The sequence below is a fragment of the Branchiostoma lanceolatum genome, chromosome 9 (assembly GCF_035083965.1).
Source record: "Branchiostoma lanceolatum isolate klBraLanc5 chromosome 9, klBraLanc5.hap2, whole genome shotgun sequence".
Classification (NCBI taxonomy): domain Eukaryota; kingdom Metazoa; phylum Chordata; class Leptocardii; order Amphioxiformes; family Branchiostomatidae; genus Branchiostoma; species Branchiostoma lanceolatum.
In genome coordinates, this window is record NC_089730.1 from 9172616 (window position 1) to 9192219 (window position 19604).

General features: G+C 38.7%; 2 protein-coding genes across 5 annotated transcripts; one reads left to right on the plus strand and one right to left on the minus strand.

Annotated features, from left to right (window-relative positions):
- Window positions 1–86: 86 nt before the first annotated feature.
- LOC136441293 (ubiquitin carboxyl-terminal hydrolase isozyme L5-like) lies at window positions 87–8311 on the plus strand. Its single transcript, XM_066437495.1, has 11 exons — window positions 87–217; window positions 2900–2963; window positions 3473–3578; window positions 4602–4727; window positions 5110–5171; window positions 5347–5477; window positions 5736–5799; window positions 6297–6408; window positions 6780–6881; window positions 7442–7540; window positions 7870–8311. Exons 1-11 carry the CDS (start codon window positions 145–147, stop codon window positions 7936–7938), a joined length of 1008 nt encoding a protein of 335 aa, XP_066293592.1. The 5' UTR covers window positions 87–144; the 3' UTR covers window positions 7939–8311.
- Window positions 8312–9449: 1138 nt separating this feature from the next.
- Window positions 9450–19599, minus strand: LOC136441288 (kynurenine--oxoglutarate transaminase 3-like). Of its 4 annotated transcripts, XM_066437486.1 has the most exons (16): window positions 19478–19579; window positions 18167–18199; window positions 16778–16878; window positions 15833–15912; window positions 15417–15468; window positions 15011–15109; window positions 14365–14514; window positions 13935–14021; window positions 13396–13521; window positions 12821–12941; window positions 12320–12486; window positions 11806–11915; window positions 11509–11585; window positions 11291–11364; window positions 11013–11099; window positions 9450–10774 (listed from the first exon to the last, which is right to left on the minus strand). In XM_066437486.1, the coding sequence occupies exons 3-16, from the start codon at window positions 16874–16876 to the stop codon at window positions 10709–10711; spliced, it is 1395 nt and encodes a 464-aa protein (XP_066293583.1). In that variant the 5' UTR covers window positions 16877–16878; window positions 18167–18199; window positions 19478–19579; the 3' UTR covers window positions 9450–10708. The 4 variants fall into 4 exon arrangements, with proteins under 4 accessions (XP_066293583.1, XP_066293582.1, XP_066293584.1 ...); XM_066437485.1 differs by lacking the exon at window positions 18167–18199 and having other exon boundaries at window positions 19478–19599; XM_066437487.1 differs by lacking the exons at window positions 18167–18199; window positions 19478–19579 and adding an exon at window positions 18880–18899.
- Between the last annotated feature and the right edge of the window lie 5 nt (window positions 19600–19604).

Genomic DNA, 19604 nt, shown 5'->3' on the forward strand with positions numbered 1-19604 from the left:
GAAACTGTCTTCATTCTACCTTCCATGTGTCTGACAACTGCGAGAAAACATAACCCACAGCTTTGCAGATGGCTTGCATTGTGAAAATGATTTGCTAGGGGGCGCGCTTGTACCGTCCATGAGTGACACAGCGCGGGATTCAACATGTCGGACGGAGGCGAGTGGTGCCTGATCGAGAGTGACCCTGGCGTGTTTACCGAGCTCATTAAGGGTTTTGGTGGGTATCAAAATATTCCAAGCGTTACCCAAAATGTTGAAGTACCACAGTGGACATGATTTTTGCACATATACGGTAACAGTCTGCGAAAATTGTGTGAACTATGTGTGTGAAGATGGGAGGGGGGTGGACATGGTTTTGTGAAAACGCATGCATACCTTGAAGCACGTGTGTTCTTCTGTCAATAACAATTGATCTAGTGTTGACTCTTCCTGAGAGAGAAATCTTACCGATACTTAGACAGGTATTATTTGTACAGTATCTTAACGGCAAAACGTTCCAGTTGCTTCATTTTAGGAAAGTGGATGATTTTTCAGAAATCATCACAAAATATGATTATTTAGGTTTTCCCAAACTCATCTGTTGAAATTCAAAATTATGTGTTTTCAATGTAGGAGAAGGTACTACGTATTTGTGGATCTCATTGTGATGATTCACGTTATTAAACTGGCATACTGATGTTTGAAAAATATGCATGGAAAACATCAACCCCTCTGAAAATGGAAAAGGGATATGAAACAGGAATTTGAATACAATACAAACCTGGTAACGGTTTCATACAAATAAAAAACGCTGGCCACTGGTCAGTGAAGTGAGAGAGGGCAGGAACCAAGGATTTGGCTAAGCAAGCAAACCGTCTCCCCCTTACTCTTCTTGACAAGAGATTAGATGTAAAGATCATATGCCTGACATGCCCGTAGCCAGAATTTTGTTTTGGGGGGTTCTTCTGCACTATCAGAGGGACCAGCGAGCGCCGCAGGCGTAAGACGAGTGCCAAAGGCGTGAGCTTTCTAGGGGGATCAGGGGGCATGCTCCCCAGGAAATTTTAGAAATTGAGCCTTCTGAAATGGCATTTCCTGTGTTTTTGAGAGGCTTTCAGAGGAAAAAATCTGAGATAAAGTTAGCAGTTTTTCTTGGATTCCAGCCTAGCTGGTGATTCAAATAAGTCCGCATGGAAAAAAAGGAAAGAACATCTTGGACATTAAAAAGCAGACCTTCGGGCGTGTCAAATTTTAAAAATTCAACCTTCTGAAACGACATTTCCTGTGTTTTTGAGAGCATTTCAGAGGAAAAATCAGAGACAAAGTGATCAGTTTTGTACTGGATTTCAGCCCCTCTGGTGATTAAAAAAATTATGCCTTGAAAAAAGAACAAAATCTTGGACATTATTAATTAAAAAGTGGACATTTCAAACGTATGGGGGGTTCTTCCGAACCTGATCCTCCCCCATACACGGGACTGAAGGCGTAACCCTTACTTAATCAAGTTGATGTCTCCACCAAAGGGCAGTCTGATTGCTGAACTGCAATCCAGTGTTCTTGCCAGCCTGAAATTTTTATCCGTCATTTAAATTTACCTGTCGGGAAGAACATATCGAGCGCCGAAGGCGCGAGGCGTCGCGCCGGAGGCGTGACCATCTTAGGGGGGTCCGGGGGTATTCTCCCCCGGAAAATTTTGGAATCTAGACCCTCTGAAACGCTATTTCCTGCATTTTGAGGGGCAAATTTCTTGGTAGAATAAGCTTAGTTTAATGACATCTCTTTCGGTGAAAAATTACACAAGGGTTTCAGGCTTAATTTTTGGGGGAGGCGTGCCGTCATTGAGGTAATATCGAATGTTCACACACAAGCTACATTTCTATGTTGTATACGATCGGTAAGAAAATAAAATCAAGCACAACAAAACTTTATTACGTATCTACGTCCTACAAAAAATACACACAGAATAAGTCGGCAAAATTAAAATTTTTCAACACTTGCCCCGTATGCTCCCTGTATTTATTGAACATAATGAGGAATTTGACACCCTACTTTGAGAAAGAACGCCATAAAGACGCCCAATTTTTCTCCCATGTTTTCCACGGTTAATGTCTCCGGTAACTGCACTGAATGTCTTCAAAAGTTGTAGATTCAAGCCATCAAACAGCCGCTTCGTCGTGCGATCCTTGCGATCCCCGCCGTCCTCATACATCTCGCAAATTCACGCTTAGCTGAAATCACGCGAGTAGCGAGACTCGCATGTCATTGGTCGGCATTTCTTGACGCCACGGAGACGACGCACTGTGATTGGTGAAATAGAATATCTGACGCCTGTTTACCATTTCTTACGGGAAGAAAGCGCATTCAACTCAGCCGCCGCGGCTTGAAACTTTAATAATGTTTTATAGATTACAGAAAGCCTGATAGCTATAGGAATATTTCTGAATTTTTAGGCTTCTTTGATAACAATAACTGACGATGAACCGAGAGGGACAAAACAGAAATAAACGTCAGCCCGATGCGACCAGCCAAAACTGTGGGGAGGGCGGCGCATGACGCCGAAGTTTTCGGCGGCCACCAAATACTAGTATCCACCACGGCGCTCTTTGTGTGGCTGGGGTTGTCGCCGGCGGGCATTAGAAATGATCTAGATCGCCCTCGTCGCGATTTTCCGGTGATCCGCTGGAGTTTTTGCAAAATTCTAAACTTCTAAATATCTTAACACACCTATTTTTGTCCATTAAAAATGACGGGTTGGGCAAAAATTTTGTCCGTCATGAGTGACAAAAACCCGTCAAATGACGGGAGGACGGGCGCTGGCGAGAACACTGCTGCAATCCCTTCCAGTAGTGTCCTAGTCGGCAATACTGATAGATTGAAGATGTCGCAAAATCATCTTAACTTCTTGATTATTATCTTCCAGGTGTGAAGGGACTACAGGTTGAAGAGATCTGGAGTTTGGATCCAGAGAACTTCGACAAACTCAAGTAAGTCATGTCATGGTAGAAAATCTTGATAACATTAAGAAACAATACATGTGTCATCCTCCTTAAAATGATATAGATTTTGACCTGCAATAGAAAGAGTTTTATTTAAGTCAGTTTATAGCCAGCTTTTCTCCTTCCCCTTTATAATGGCAAATATTATAGAAATTTGAAAAAGGAGATTGATGATTTTGGCATTAGGAAAAAAAATGACAAGTTGGTATGTGAAAAAGATGACAATAGATGGGATATTACAATGGAATACCAACTACATGTAGGACAAATACAAATACATAATTGTGTATATGTAAGTCTCTGTTACAATGATATACTTACATCTTCCCACAGAGATCTCACACTAGTATTGTCTGTAACAACAATTACACTTAAGCATACAAAGCAGCTATGAGAGATGTTATTGAAAAAAAAAATGCACAATTTTCTGTGAAATGCGAAGTTTAAGATTTCATAATGCTGTAGTTAACATAAGTTGTCTCCATGTTTTCCTCCAGGCCAGTTCATGGCTTGATTTTCCTGTTTAAGTGGCAGCAGGAGGAAGAACCCAGCGGTTCAGTCGTCCAAGACTCCAGACTCGACCATATCTTCTTTGCCAAACAGGTTAGCATGCAGTACCACCTTTAGCAGATAGATGGTGCTGATGCATGTCTTTGAGAAAGGACTCTATGAATGTGGTATAACTCAGCAATGCTACAAGACAGTTGGAAGAAAGATCTAAATTTATTCAAGCAGAAATGTCAGGCCTTCCCTGCCTTGAAATCCAACAAGTCCAATCCTGTAGTACCATCTACGAAAGTTAGGGGGGAGCTTCTGAACTGATAAGCAGGCCTCTGTACAATGTGCCTTGTTTCCATTCATAGCATTTGCGACTCCTGAAAAGAAAACAAACTATGAACTTATATCATGCTCTGAGATCCTTAAAATCATGGTTTTATTTGGACTACCAACAAAAATATAAATTCATAATTTCAAGAACCTAACCATACATGACCAGTCATGGTACGGCCCATTTATACCAATTTAGACTGTTGGATACTTACTTACTTACTTATCCTCTTCGTCCCTTCTGAGACATAAGGCTATGACTTCTTTCCTCCATCTGGGTCTGTTCTGTGCCAAGCTGTCAACAGTTCTCCAGGACAGACCCATGGCCTCCAGGTCTTCTGACACTGTCCGATACAGTACCGGGTACAATCAATTAGGTACAAGTCCAAAATACCTGACCCTGCTGTATCAGTACTGGACCTCAGTCCTGACTCAAGGGATGGCCACTTTGACAGATAAAATTACTATGAACTTACCGTGGCAGTGCTCTAAAGCCACTCTAAAGCTCAGAAAACACATTTGCATGGCTGGAGTCAAATTTTCATCTGTGTTTTCATAGCACAATCAAATATTATATTTTTACCAGTTCAAACATGCTTTTGTCCTTATTGAAAATCTAGCATTTTCCGAACAAGTAGTTTAGGTACAGGTTCAGGTTCGGACCCTAGTACCTGTACCTGTACCTGTACCTAAAATTTGTTTAGGTACACAGCTCTACCTCCATGTGATCTTTGGTCTGCCTGTGATCTCTCTCTGCCTGTACATGTATGTATGATTTTGTGTAACTTCCTTCCCCAGGTCATTAACAATGCCTGTGCGACCCAAGCCATCCTGAGTGTGCTGCTTAACTGCAGACATCCTGACATCGAGCTGGGAGAGACGCTCGCAAACTTCAAGGAGTTTGTTCAGCACTTTGATGCAACTGTAAGTGGCAATTAGATGCTGTTCTAAATGGATGAATTTGACAGAAATTTGGGCTAAAATGCAAGTCCCCCTGAAGTTGTATTGTTTTCTCTGTGAACACTGCAATTGTCCCTTGATGGCTTAGCCGTGGTGAAACTCAGCGTGATGTCGCTAGACGGCGCCTCTCACAGTTCTTCTCAGAATACGGAAATAAAGAAATAATTGATAATTAATTAATCATTAATGATAGATCCAATTTTATGTCTACAGTAGGATTCAACACTTTCCTAAGTTGCCAATTATTCATCTCTTTCATATTAGCTTTTTTATTATGTTATCAGTTCTTTTTGCCATGTTCAAGTTTACGTTCCTCACTTCTATATTGTTGCATTTGTTTTTCCAGATGAAGGGGCTGAGTCTGAGTAACTCTGATGTCATCAGGAATGTACACAACAGCTTTGCAAGGTAATAGATACAGTGATGGATTTTTTTGAGAATTACTTGTGAAGGCTGCAAAAAAGTTTAGAAAGATCATGTGTAATAACACCTTAAATCTGTAGATTTCTTTCAACTGTCAAAGTTGCTAAGCATGTGCACAATCCAGTGTTTTAGTAAACCCCAGTGTGTCCTCTCCCTACAGACAGCAGATGTTTGAGTTTGATGTGAAGTCTGCAGGTAAAGACGACGATGTCTACCACTTCGTTGGTTACATCCCCATCGATGGTCGGCTGTATGAACTGGACGGACTCAAGGACGGGCCATTAGATTTAGGTATTAAGACTTTTTTATTATCACTACCCTTGGGTATTCTCTATCCTAGATCTTAGCATACAAGATTCTGTAAGAATGACTGTCTGTGTTTACATAATTCCTTATAGCACATTTTATTCTGTATCTGTTATTGTATATGCTGTATATATAGAGAGATATAGCATTGCCAACATTCTACAGTATGATAGCATGTTTTGGAAAACACTATTTTTGTCCAAAGTTTGTTGTTTCAACAAAATGCCTTGTTTGCTGTTTTAGGTGCCTGCGATGCCCATGATTGGCTGAACACTGCCAGGCCTGTCATTGAGAAGAGGATCCAGAAGTGAGTAAACAACCATAGAATTTAAAAAAAGGGTTCAACAAAAGCTATGTAAATGTATGTTGTATATTCTTTTATTCATTGAAGTTGTGCTGAAGCACCACATACATTTGTTTATTTATTTTGTAGCTATTGTGGATAATTTTTGTGGTCCCTTGGATTACTTTTACCATTGACCCAAGCAAGAACCCTATGTATAATGGCCACCCATCTAATGTGTTTTCTCTTGGTCACTAAAGACATGTTTGAAATCAAATTCTCGATTTATTTACAAAGTTTTTGCCAATGCCTCAGGAGTGGAGTATACTTTGTTTTTATAATAACAATGTTTTTCATTTCTCACAACATGGGGCAGAGTTACAGAATTGTTCTGCTGATTCCATGTAAATGATTACACATTAAAAGTACATAAAAAACATACTGACTTTGAAATTGCATTCTCAAGCATTACTGCATTCCTCGCATTTGTTTCCTTTGATTCCCCCCCCCCCCCCTCTCAGGTACCAGAATGGTGAGATCCACTTCAACCTGATGGCGGTGGTGTCGGACAGGAAGATGACGTACGAGCGACAACTGGCCGACCTCCAGGCACAGCTGGCCGCCATACAGGATGTAAGAGCCCTCTGGACAGTTAGACATGTTAAAAATAGCATTTCTGGATTTTGAAATGACACGTGGATACACTTCAAAGTGACTAAACTGCCAGATAGATAGTTGATTTTTAGTCAGCAACCATCTTAACTTTTCAACAAATGCAAAATTAGATGAAAGCTTTAAAAAAACCCAGATGGGAGTCTCTTTCAGCTTTGTGACTTAATACCTCTACAGAATGATGCTTGTTCTCTACAATGATGTAGAAAAATATTGGAATGTCTACCACTTCTTTGTCACATATATTCTCACAAATTCAGCTTCTGGCATACCTTTTAAGTATCTCTAAATTTTTTTTTTTTTCATACTTTTCATCTTTATTTCCGCACCAGGGCAGTGCAATGGAGACTGACCAGTCAGACACCATCCAGTCGGAGATCGGCAAGCTGCACATGCTCATTGGGGAGGAGGAGCAGAAGATGAGAAGATACAAAGTAGGACAGGAGACACTGTTACTGTTTCTTTCACATGCTGTAAAGCTAAGACCAGCTAGCACTGATCAGATTATCATAGTAACCAATGATTGACGGGAGACCTGATACATCCCCGTCTTGTCTCAGCCAACGAAAGGGTATATCATCCTGCAAGGGGCGCTATAACCCTGACGGTACGTAAGCACGACAACTGATGATGAGTAACCAATGAAATGACAGGCACAGGCCTTCCTGCCATCCTTGCTAGGCAAAATTCTATAGAACGTTTTCACTCACTTTCCATGTCAATGAAGCAGGCAGGTGCTGACCAACATGTTGGTGTCCCTATTTGCCTTTCAATGGATCGTAGCTCAAGCATACACAGCATTTTTGTGTTTCATTATCAAGTTTTTTTAGTATTTGGTCTTGTTTTATCTTCTTTGAGGTGAAGATTATACAATAGTTGTTATTTGGGAGGGTCAGAAGATCATGAATGTCTGAAAACAGACACCAACATGACAGCAGCCACAGCAATGACATCACACGAAAATGCTCAATATTGTCTAATCTTTTTCCTGCAGACGGAAAACCTCCGAAGGAAGCACAACTACCTCCCGATGATCATGGAGCTGCTGAAGATCCTGGCTCAGGAGGGGAAGCTGGTGTCGCTGGTGGAGAAGGTAACACTCATTTAACTTTCATTTTGATACCTTATAATCGCTCTTCATTATTCCACACATTCACTAGGTCTTGTGTTGTTACCTTATAGCAAGGAGGTTTGAAATTGATTTAAACTATCGTTGTCATGTGCAACACAACTGGCAAACCCAAGTCACTTCTGATGTGATGGGTGAAAGTGGTCCATAATGATTGTTTGTTTGTTTGTTATATGTTTGATTGTTAGTTTGTATTATGTTTCCACCAAGGTTTGTTGCATATGACACAAAGCAACTGGAATGGTATCTTACGATAGTGATAACAATAAGTTTTGTTTCTGTTTTTGTTCCAGGCGAAGGACAAGACTGCAGAACTCCAGTCCAAGAAGGAGGCTAAGAAAACACAAGAGGCGAAATCCTAGTCAACTATTTCTACATCTGTATATTCAATCTGGGGCTATAAGCTGTAATATCAACAGTGCTGTACTTGGAAACAAGTATGATGTATAAGTCGTATAAAAACAAGGCTTGCACATGTAGCATACACGTAGCTCTTGTTTTAGTCAAGTTTATATTGTCGTCTCCTTTGGGGTATATACCAAAGGATTTGTGAAATGTAGAAGGAGAAAAGGAAAAGTAAACTTTGTAAACAGCTGTAGTGATGAATTATAGAACTAAATGAGCCATATGGAATCAACTCTTGTTAAACGTTTGCTTGAAGTGTAATGTATGAACTCTTTCACTCAGTGAACTCTTTCTTGATTGGTCAGTAAAATATTCTGTTAAAAATTTCCACCCTGCCTATTTTGTGTTGCTTTTTGCTTGAGCTATAATCTCCTGGAAGGATGAAATGTAAGATATGTTATTTAGGTCTTGCCAAGATAGGTACTAAGTTCTATGCATTCTTTGATGGACTTCATTGTCTATTATTATTATTCATCAAGATCTGAGATTCATTACTTTGGCAAAGTAATATCGCAACATTGATGAATACAAGGCATTTTATATGGTACATTTCAGCCGAGCAGCCTCTAAATTCTCCAACGTACTAGTTTAACCTCTTTTTAACATTCATTCATTCATTCAAACCCCCTCTAACATACAGAATGTGTTATTCTGCTTACATGGGTTTGATGAATATGTGCTATGGTAGCTAGAGTTGCTGTTCGCTCTACTCCTTGTAATTTGTGCAAGAGGGCTTGCTGTTAAGGTTGGACAAGGCAACAATGATTGAGATACACACCACTCTCAAAGTTTGCTTGTGTATACAATATATATTGTTCTGCATTTCACCAGGTTGAAGTTCTGGCACACTTTAGAATGTGATTTATTGTGAAATAGTTGCAGGTGTAGGACTGAAAGTTTATTCCTGTCTAGACATAATGTCCTTGCAAAATGCACTTAACACACAACTTTCCTCAGCTGTAAATGGGTACCTGACTCTGGCTGGTAATAAGGTGTATGTGATAGGACAGCTACTACAAAAGATTGTGTTTTAGTATGAACATATGTATAATGGTAGAGTGCCAGTATCATTTGATAGTAAGACTGCTTTTTCATTGATAAATGTATACAAATAGAAACCTGACTTAGTCAAGTTCACTATTACTTCCATACTAACCATAATTTTTGCTTCCCTATGTCTGAAATTCAGACTATAACACATTTAGGTATGGCCCCTGGAAAATCGAATTGCAACACGTTTTTGCTATAGCATGTAGTAAGATGTAATATTTATTATATCTATAGCAGGACTACATATGAATTAAGAGTGCTGGGATTTTTGTTACTACCTAATAAATGATTAACAAAAAGAATAACAATTTTGCTGTTTTTCATGATTTTTTGGGTTAGGTGCGATGAAATTGAATATGTTGAAAAAATACTCTCTACTTGTTTATTTAATATATATTGGTAAGAAAAACAACAAGACTGAAGAATACTCCATAAATCTTTATTGGAAACTATTGACAGCTGAAGACCTTTCCAGCGTTATACAACATCCTTTTCAACTATCCCCATTAAGCACTTGATATAATATGATAGACAGATATCAACCACTTTTATAGCCTGGGTGCCATTCTAGTTAGTTTTTCTGCAGCTCCCATACTCCTGAGATGTTGGGTAGCAGGTAGTATAGGAGCCACGAAAAACTAAGTGGATAGTATGCAGGCTACTACATAGGATAACACAATATCAGGATAAATCTGGTTCATACTTGCTATACAGAGTGCTACAGTTTGGCATTTTATGTCTTGAGAATGAAATCTTGTACATGTGCTGGTACCAGGTTGGATGGGATAAGAGTTGTCTGGTCTTGAGGGACCATCCTCTTGTGCCATGGTCAATACTTCTAGCTTTCATTGAAGACTAACAGTGTGTATCAAACTAAAGGCAGTAACAGGTTTTAGCTATGCATCTGTGATTGCTAGGCAAAGATTCAGCATTGTACAATATCCAGTACAAGCAGATGTAGGTCCCTTTGCAGTTGATCATTTGTCACAAAAGGTTACTCAAGTAAAATTTGTCCAAGACAGTTGTAGCAAGACATTCTGCTAGTCACGGACCCTTCACAAAATCAAATCTACTTCCTAACTACATTATGGTAAGATAACTCACCATTTTCACTGAATAATAACAGAATACTCCCCATGATGCAGGACAAAGGGTTTTAATATACTAGTAAGTCAACATGCGATACATCTCATGTTGACAGAATGTCAGGACTTTCCCTTCTATACAATTTTTGGCAGAAAATGGATGATACACAAATTTAATGGCAACAACCCTGTACCTTATCTGATTTCTGATGCGGGTAGTACATCTTAAAATCATTTAACACAAACTTGATATGATATACTCTTTTTTTGTTGCTACATGTTGATACATGCCTATGACATACATATCTCTGGAGTGTGACCACACTAATGAGTACTTGAGTATTCCTTGATTTTTTGCGCATCAATTAAATGCTTGAAACAACAACAAAAAATGCTAGTCCACTCAAAATTGTAACAAGACACTCTTGACAAAACAAAACCTTGGTATATAGTTAATTCCCTTACATAGGATGTTTTCTAGGCTGTTAAAAGTTTGAAGACAGAAAATCAGACAGCATAGACGCAGTAGACTGCCCTGAGATACCAGGTCATCACATGATGGTCACATGATGATCACATGACAATCACATGATCACCCTTCCATGGAGGCCTTCCAGTCCTTGATGATCTTCTCAGCCTGTGCAAGTGTGCTGTCCTCCTGAAAATGCCACAAGAAATAGTGATACATTTGTATTAATCATTAATATCTATCACTCACATAGTTGTTAAGTGTATGACATAAATCTAATTTACATAATCCCACTTGACCTATTTAACTGCTATAAATTATTTTTGTCGAGAGAAACAAGAGAAAAGCCTGATTTGATACATTTCTCTACTGTATGGCAAGCAATATAGAATGCATAACACATCTGTAATGATTTGAACACAGTTACCTTGATGAAACAGAAACGGATGAATTTCTCAGCCAAGGGCTTGTGGTCTGCAGAGTAGAAGGCACTGTTGGGGATAGTGGCAAGGCCCTGGGAGGAAAGTAATACAAATGTAACTTGGTTAAAACTAAAACAACTTCATTTGCTAAAATACAAGTTGATGCACAACTTCCCCCCATTTGTGCTACAGAGCTATATGCAAATTTCTGTCACTCTTTCATCTAACTTGTACGTCTAGCTTTAACTATCCAGTTTTACTTAGTTTCAATACCATTACTCACTTTGTTTTTAGTCATCCACTTCACAAACTTGTAGTCATATGGCTGGTCAGGGTCTTCACTGGACAAGTCCACCTCTGAAATTGTGAAAACACACAAAAAGGTTGCAGAATCAAAATAGTTGCTTACAATGAATGAACATCCTACAAAGTACATTTATATATAGTTAAATATATTACTTGCGAACAAAAATCAACTTGAATGATTTGCAAAACCCTTACTCATGTTGGAGATCTCTGCCAGCATGAAGTAGCCTCCCTCAGGAATGACCGGCTTGAAGCCTACCTCTGTCAGGATCCTGTTAAAAAAGAAGACAGAACTTCCTTATTCCCCTTGTACATATTTATATTTTCTAAAGGACAATGACCCGATTTGCACGCAATTTTTTTAGTCAACTTGGAGTCAACAACTCCAAGCTGACTCAGGAGAAAATGGGTGTAAATCGTGCCAATGTTTACTCTCATACTCGATATGCACCTGCATGTGTATGTATATTTGTGAACTTGAGCTTCCTCTACCTGGCCATGTTGTCTCTTTTTGGTTTGAGTTCGTCAGCCAGAGCCTTAAAGTAGCACTCTTCAGAATTGATCCGGTTGAACTCTAACTCAAAACCTCTGGCTACAGCCTCCTACAAGAGACGGAAAAAACAAACACAGCTTAAAAATGGCAAATTTGTTTCATGATATCATATACATGAACATAGTGTCTGAGTTTTGTGTTCACTTCTAAGTTGTATAACTATCCATTCAGTAACCATCCCTTAAAGGATTCCAAAAATCTTTATGGTTTGAGTAATGATAAAGAACGAAACTTTAACCAGCCATGCTCTTAATTACACTGTAAGGGTTGTAAGGAATTTGAAAATACATCTGGCAAGTATTTTAGATAAGAAAGAAGTATCACTGCCTTAAATAAACTATAACATAGAAAAGAAAAAGACGAGAATGTCCCCTCTGGATAGATATAAATCCTTTTTGGTTTGTTTTTACAGTTGACACAACACCAAAAAAGGTGTGTCAGTGTTGTGTTTACCTGTATGGGTGTAGGACAGGTGTAGATACAGTTCTGGTGAACAGTCTGCAGGTGTTTCAGCAGGTAACTGGGACCAATCGACCAGCCAAGCTTCCATCCTGTCACACTGAATGTTTTCCCTGCACTGCCGATAGTGATGGTTCTCTCCCACATGCCTGGCAGGGTGGCTGTACAAAACCATTTTACAAACATCTTGTCATTTGGTAAAAGAAGTTTAACTCTTTCCATGCCATATGTTGTATAAGTTATCCTGTTTTGTATAGTTATTATGATTTTGTGAGGGCTCCCTTAGAAATGAATTCCCCGGTACTCAGTTAACAGATGGGACCACCTTAAAGATTATGAATGAATAAATAAAGGGCAGATCCCATCTCTATTTAGTGTTGTTCTTTTGTGTTCATGATAAAAGACATATACATGTACTATGTAAAAGCTCTTTTTTGGTACCGGGGGTACGATGTGTTAAAGTAGTACTGGTGTGAGTTGTTTAAGGACACTCACCAATCCTGATATGTTCAGCATCGTTGTAGGTCATGTGTTCATACACCTCATCACTCAGACACACCACGTCGTGTTTTATACACAAGTCAGCAATCATCTGGAGTTCCTCCCTCCTATAAACCTGTAGAGGCACAATGATGAGTGTTTAACAGAGTTTAAATCATACCTGTATTGTACTACAAAATGTATCAAGCTTTGTTAGTTCAAATTAGAATTCAAACACTTTTTAGAGTATAGGGCAGTGCGGCCAGTGCCCATCTCTGTTCCTGTAGCCCTTGGACCAAATAGTTGTACAGCACTACAGCAGGGGGCTAGGTGTATGTTCAAGCACCATTCTCTTTTCTCCGTACATTTGTATTTCAAAAGTCATGACCTGGCACTCTACATGCTAGGCTATTGCACTGATCTATCAAATTTTGATTACATTGAAGCATAAAAGGAGAAAACCACATGGTTATACAAAATATGCATGAATGTACATGGTGGGAATCATGATCAAGGGTGCATTTCACATGTTAAATTGTTGTCTTGCTATCAAATCTTTGTTTGTTTGAAACTGCTTTAGTGAGAGTTACCTTGCCCAGTGGGTTGTTTGGAGTGTTGACTACGATGGCCTTGGTCTTGCTGGTGAACTTGGAGGCTAACTCTGCAGGGTCAAGGTAAAAATCAGCGCTGGACAGGACATTGGACCCACTGTCTCTCTGTAAAATAAAACAATAAGGTCAATGGTAGTAACATAAATATATTCCATGGACTGCATAACAAAATCAGTGACATTTATTTTGCTATATAATTTTTTTCAAGACCACAGAATAAAACTGTAATATAATAACATACAGATATATATTAGTATTGATTTTAATGAAAGTAATTTCCAGTTAAAAAGCATTCAACTTCCAACTCAACTCACCTTTTTACAGGAAATATACATGTAACAGCAAATTATGTAAAATGGTGAACTTTCATGACAGGGATGCCATTCAGACGATACAAGTATCTAGCTGTCAAAGTGTGTTGAACTTAAGAGGTAAAGCAGGCATCCTCAATTAAGGTGAAACATGATGCTTTTTCAAGTAGCTTTGTTCTCTACAAAAGGCACTAACTTTCCTCTTACCAGTCTAAGAGGAATGAACACTGGGGTTCCTCCAGCCATTTTCACCATGGGTTCATAGCAGTCAAAGTACGGCTCTATGATGATAACCTGAAACAATCAAACAGCCAAGTGTCACAGATTAAACAACATCAAATCTAAAACTTATAAAGTACAGGGCTTAATTCAGCGATGGAGAGGCACTCTGAAAACCACAAAAATATCTTTAAAAAAGCAAATGCTTCAACATCTACTGTAGTAGACACAGTCACTGTATCCTCCGGAAACTGGTTGCTTTGAATTTTTTTTCTTGACTTGATGCTACTCCTTTTTTTCTTGCTTTTTTTTCTTCTTTCATGATACTTTCATGACTGATACTACTACCAGTCATTGTATTTATATTAATGACCATTATATACCTTACATGTACAAAGTACAACACACCAGTCCTTACCTCATCCCCATGCTCCACCAGTCCCATCATGCTACAGAACAGGGACCCGTAGGCTCCAACTGTGATCAGGACTTCCTTAGCTGGGTCCAACTCTCTCCCCAGGAACTTGTTGTACACTTTAGATATGGCAGCAATCAGCCTGGGGTGGCCCTAAAGAACAAATACATGGCACTGATTATGCACTTGTATGCAAAGCAAACCATACGGGTGGTTGATGTAGTCAAATAGTTTTCTTCCAATTTAACCAGTATGCATTGAAGTAATATTAGTATCTGTTCCAACCCCCTGCAAATATCAAATATCTACAGATTACAATCATAAATATATACTCAAGAAGCAACTTTTGATATAAAAAATACCTTAATTCACTTCAACATTTCTGAACTTCTACATTCACATTTCTAAGCTAAATGTTGTGTATGGTTGGAACTTAATACAAGACTGCTTCTATAGTTAGATAAATGGTTTCAAGATAAAGGAACCAAAATATTCAACTTTCTTAAAGTGTTCTCCGTTATTGACACAAATTGTCATAACACAATATAATACACTCTAAACTAATAACTTTTGAAGTTCGCATGTGTTGCATGTGTTCAGAACAAATGATAAGATTTCATAATTGTAATACATGTAATAGGTTACTCACAAAGCCCCTTGTGTACTGGTTAGTCAGTGGTCCTGAGTTCTGGGCAGCGTCTACAAGACCTTTGGTAACGTAGTCTGGTGGGAAAAAGTCTGGGAATCCCTGCAAGAGAAAAAGAAGCTTTATGTTATACATCTTGTTTTTATAAATCTGTTTTTCTCGTTGTAGTTCATACTCATACAAACAAAGATTACATGATGTCATCATTCCAAAATGAAAGACCTTTACACTGAGATTAACAGAATTATCTGTTTAAAAAAGGACATTTTCTCAGATTATTCTTGCATTTTGATGCCTCTTTTTTGTCAGCCCTATTTCTTATGTATCTACATTTAAGTTAAGAATATGTTGTGCATATTACTTGACAAATTCTCTTTCCAGTAATACACAAAAGACTGAGTTTCCTCACCTGTCCAAGGTTTACAGCTTTGGTGTCCAACACTAGCTGTACAAACTCCACCCTGCAAAGAAACAGCAGATGTAATTGTACATGTATTTTCCTCTGTCGCTGCTAAAGTAAAAACTCAATGGCTATATAATTATAATACACATATACAATATGTTTACTTCTGTGAAGGTAAACATAATAACTTTATTGCACAACAATTGTACAACTACAAGGTACAAAGTATGGCATCTACTACAAGGCTAATCTACCTAATACAAAAGTGGGATCATGAGCTTTTACAATCATTGGAAGAATCTCTTTACCTCTAGACATTCTTTGATATATTTTCCTATGTATACAATGCAGGGTTTGTTACATGTCAATATCTAAATTTTCTATTCAAGTCCATTGAGATAAATTACATTAGTTCAACTTACCACACATTCTTGTCAATGCCCTCCAACCTCTTGGGAGGGTTGGCAAACTTCTGGGAAGACATCTTTCTTTGTAAGTCAATCTGTGGATAAAGAAAAGTACCGTGTCATTTCAAGTCTAGTAACTAAAGACCACAAGAGGGGATTCCAGTATCCATAAAATAATTGTTCTGTTTTGTTTTGTTTTGTTTCTATGGAGATCTATGTTCTAATTTCAAAAGGGCAACTAGGTAAACACATTATTTTGCATAATCGGAACAAACTGGTACAAGTGTCTTAATCAGGTTTGATATACTGTGCATGAGATAGTTATTGTTTTAAAGAACACAGCTTGTTACACTAAAAATCTAATATTATTCAGTAGTATCTATAGTTATCTTGCCTTTTTTGGTTTCAAAAATATGTGTTAAAACAGACTACTACTAGTACTTTCACACACGATTTAAACCTTTATGTCTAATGTGGCCAATTAAGCCTTCCATAATCTGGTGTTAAGTGTTGATGCATGTATTAGTACTAAGCTGACAATAACAGATTACAGAGTTGTATTGAATAGCACTGGAACCACCTGCTGTCTACCCTCTAGTCCTTTACAAGTCAAGCAGACATGATAGGATTGGGACCTGCTGTATAAGCATGCACCTAAGCTTATTCTTCACTTAAAAAATTTGAAATTCTAAGATTTGTGTTCTCCTTCCTAGCTGATAAGTACTGCTTCTATATCTAGCATCAAATGTCACGAATTAAGGAATTGTGACTGTGCCACATTGCACTACTAGCTAACCAAAAAGCACCATGTTTTGTCCAAGTTCTTTACCTTACATGTGTTGTGGTCATACTGGTAGTATCACATCTTAATCAAGACTGGCCTTCATTACATCAGAGAATATCTTGAAACAGGAAACACCATATGATGATACTGAAAGATACTTAGAAGTTAGCCTTTACCTGAGCTGTTACCGTCCTAGTTTCCAACAGTGAAGCACACCCACAGGCAGGTTTTGTCAATCTTCCCACAGACCTTAGCGCTCTGACCAATGGGAGCATACCTGTCAAGGGTCAAAGGTTAATTCAATCAGGAGAGCAGTAAAGATGAGGCATTCCTGATGACACAAGAAAGAGAATAGGGGAACATATGTATGTGGATGAGGAGTATCTGGTAGGGTTTCATTGTGAAAAATGCTAATTTGTCTCCGAAGCCATTTATTTCTATTTCCAAAACTATGCTCACTTGATGATAGCAACATTATGCACTATTCCGTTGCTTTGATAGCAGCAATGTTGATCAACACTTTAAACAAGATATATTACTCTTTTGCAAGTTAACACAAACAAGGATATGAAATTAGTACAATCTTTTTTATATTCCTTACAAATTCAAAAGATTTTATGTGAATCTCCACTCTTTAATCACTAGAAGGTTCATAATACAGTACATACTAACTTTATCGAAGAAGAGCTTTATATAAGCCAGTTTATATGCCAATGATCTATACAAACCTTACCACAATACCATAACCATGCATCCATAACAAGCTATTATCAATATTAACATAAGAACTGTCAGCAAGCAAAATAAAGGTTTTCAATCACAAAAATCCATACTACCGTAAAATCCATATTTACGTACGCACTTTTTAAAACTTTTCAAGTCGCAAGCAGGTGCTCCAGGCCGACGCCAAAGTCGGGATGCGTACGTTAGGAGGGGTTCTTCCTCGGAAAAATCGCATATCAGCTTGAGAGTACGGTACATCTTCATGCAAATGAAGTGTGGGATGCTACCACACAATCAATCAGTAATAAAGAATAAATAATACATATATTTAAATTGTTTGACATTTTCTACCCAGAAACATTTTCTCAGTAACCCTTTACATGTAAGTCGGTAAACATCATCAAAAGGATGATCATGTCAACCTCTAAATATCCACCGAAATGCTGGAGAGGGGGTTCGTACGTTAGGAGGGGTTTTCTCCTGAACGTTTCAACTCACAGAGTCAGGCCCACAATCGTCCCCAAATCGGGGGTGCGTACGTTAGGAGGGGTGCGTACGTAAATAGGGATTTTACGGTATGTTAGTCCCTAAATCATCAACCAAGAACCATTCCAAAACCACCATTAGAATTAGATACATCAGTTAGTAACATCTATGAGCTTCCTCAAAATCAGGATGGAGATTCAGAAGTAAGACTGAAAGCAGCAGATGCAGAAAACATTGGATGATGATGATGACGAGTATTATGATCAATGGCAGAAAATGGCTGCAAAGCTGCAACAGTGCCATATCCACCTTCCTAACTACTACAGACATGCAAACACCCTGACATCCTGACATACCTAGAGGTGACAGACACAGCACCAAGCTGGAAGCTAGAGAAACAACATCAAAGGCAGGATATAAAGTTGGAACAAACTTTTTTTTTGTTGGACAAACTATATGCAACAGCTGTGACTTTATGGACAAAGCATGGATGCTTTAATAGCAAAGGGTCATTCCACTTTAGGAGTTGAGGGGGCTACGATTTTTTGAAGGGGAATGAGGAATTTCAAAAGGGAAAAGAGTGGTTGAAATGACAGAGGGGCTGACAGGGGAAAAAGGAAGGTTCTTGATCACCCCTCCTCAACTTTAAAAATGGAACTGCCCTAAATACTTGTACATTTAGTTGAAAGCTTTTATTTGCATTTTTAGTGGTCTGAGCAATTAGCACTTGGTATAACAACTTTTGCGAAAGCACGTCAACTGATGATGATGAGTTGGTAAGTCTTTAGAGCATTGGAATTGGTCCACTTTCAGCAATTCTTTACTATCAATTATATGGCATGCAGAAGTATCTTAGGATAAAGCACAACCTGAAAACAAGGACATTCTTCCTATTTAAAAAGCATGTCAGTTTTGCATACAATCCAGCCTGGTTACTAGTAATGGAAGAAGGTTGGCAGTTTTAGACTTTTCATAACGGCTTGACACATTTCACTGTAAAAAAGCCAGAGGGATATGCTTTCAACAATTAGTTCTAAGCGCTTTGGAGAACAGACTTACAGACATTGACAGAGGAGTGTTGCTTACTCTCTAAGCAGAGGAGGGGTTCCGGCTGGTTTTTGACGTGATTTAAGGCGTTTTTGTCGGGCTTTCTACTTTGTCTGTTTTCTTTGTCTTTTCAAACCCCATGGAAGAGAAAAAAAGCAAAAGAAGAAAGCCCGACAAAAACGCCTAAAACACGTCAAAAACCAGCCGGAACCCCTCCTCTGCTTGGAGTGAAGTGTTGCTTAGTACCCTATCAAGATGAAGATTAGAAAACCCATTGCCACGCCCCTTCTTTGAAAATTAGGTCATATTTATTTACCGGTAGTTTCCGGAATCATTGCAGTTTTAGTCTCTGTTCTCTGTTGCCTTGCAAACATATATAGGATACTTTGACATGAAAGATTTGCTGTGACAATGAATATCAAAGTCGGAGTTTCTCGCTTTCCAAAACTGATCAGCGGCCGGCAAAATCATACTATTTTTGTCGCCCCCCTCCCCCTAAATTCCACATGTTTCCTGGTACACAAATCTTTACGGCAAAATTCAGCCACTTGAAATGATACTTAAAGACACATTGGACCTTATAGAGGAAGTTCTTTGCAGCTGATCGCCTGTATACTTACGTTTGAAAGCTAAATTGTGGAGAAAATCAGGAAGATGCACTTGTTGCACGTCAGTCGCAAAGGGTCATGTGGGACAAAGGGCAAAGGTCACGTTTCAACTGGTGCATGCTGGGATGTCCTTACAGCG

Coding starts and splice junctions, on each gene's coding strand:
- LOC136441288 (XM_066437485.1), bottom strand. CDS start 16,876: ATGCTCCCATTGGTCAGAGCGCTAAGGTCTGTGGGAAGATTGACAAAA. Junction 14,022..14,364: donor TGGTGGAGCATGGGGATGAG/GTAAGGACTGGT, acceptor TGATTGTTTCAG/GTTATCATCATAGAGCCGTA. Junction 11,365..11,508: donor GGCAGAGATCTCCAACATGA/GTAAGGGTTTTG, acceptor TCACAATTTCAG/AGGTGGACTTGTCCAGTGAA.
- LOC136441293 (XM_066437495.1), top strand. CDS start 145: ATGTCGGACGGAGGCGAGTGGTGCCTGATCGAGAGTGACCCTGGCGTG. Junction 2,964..3,472: donor GAGAACTTCGACAAACTCAA/GTAAGTCATGTC, acceptor GTTTTCCTCCAG/GCCAGTTCATGGCTTGATTT. Junction 5,478..5,735: donor GGACGGGCCATTAGATTTAG/GTATTAAGACTT, acceptor TTGCTGTTTTAG/GTGCCTGCGATGCCCATGAT.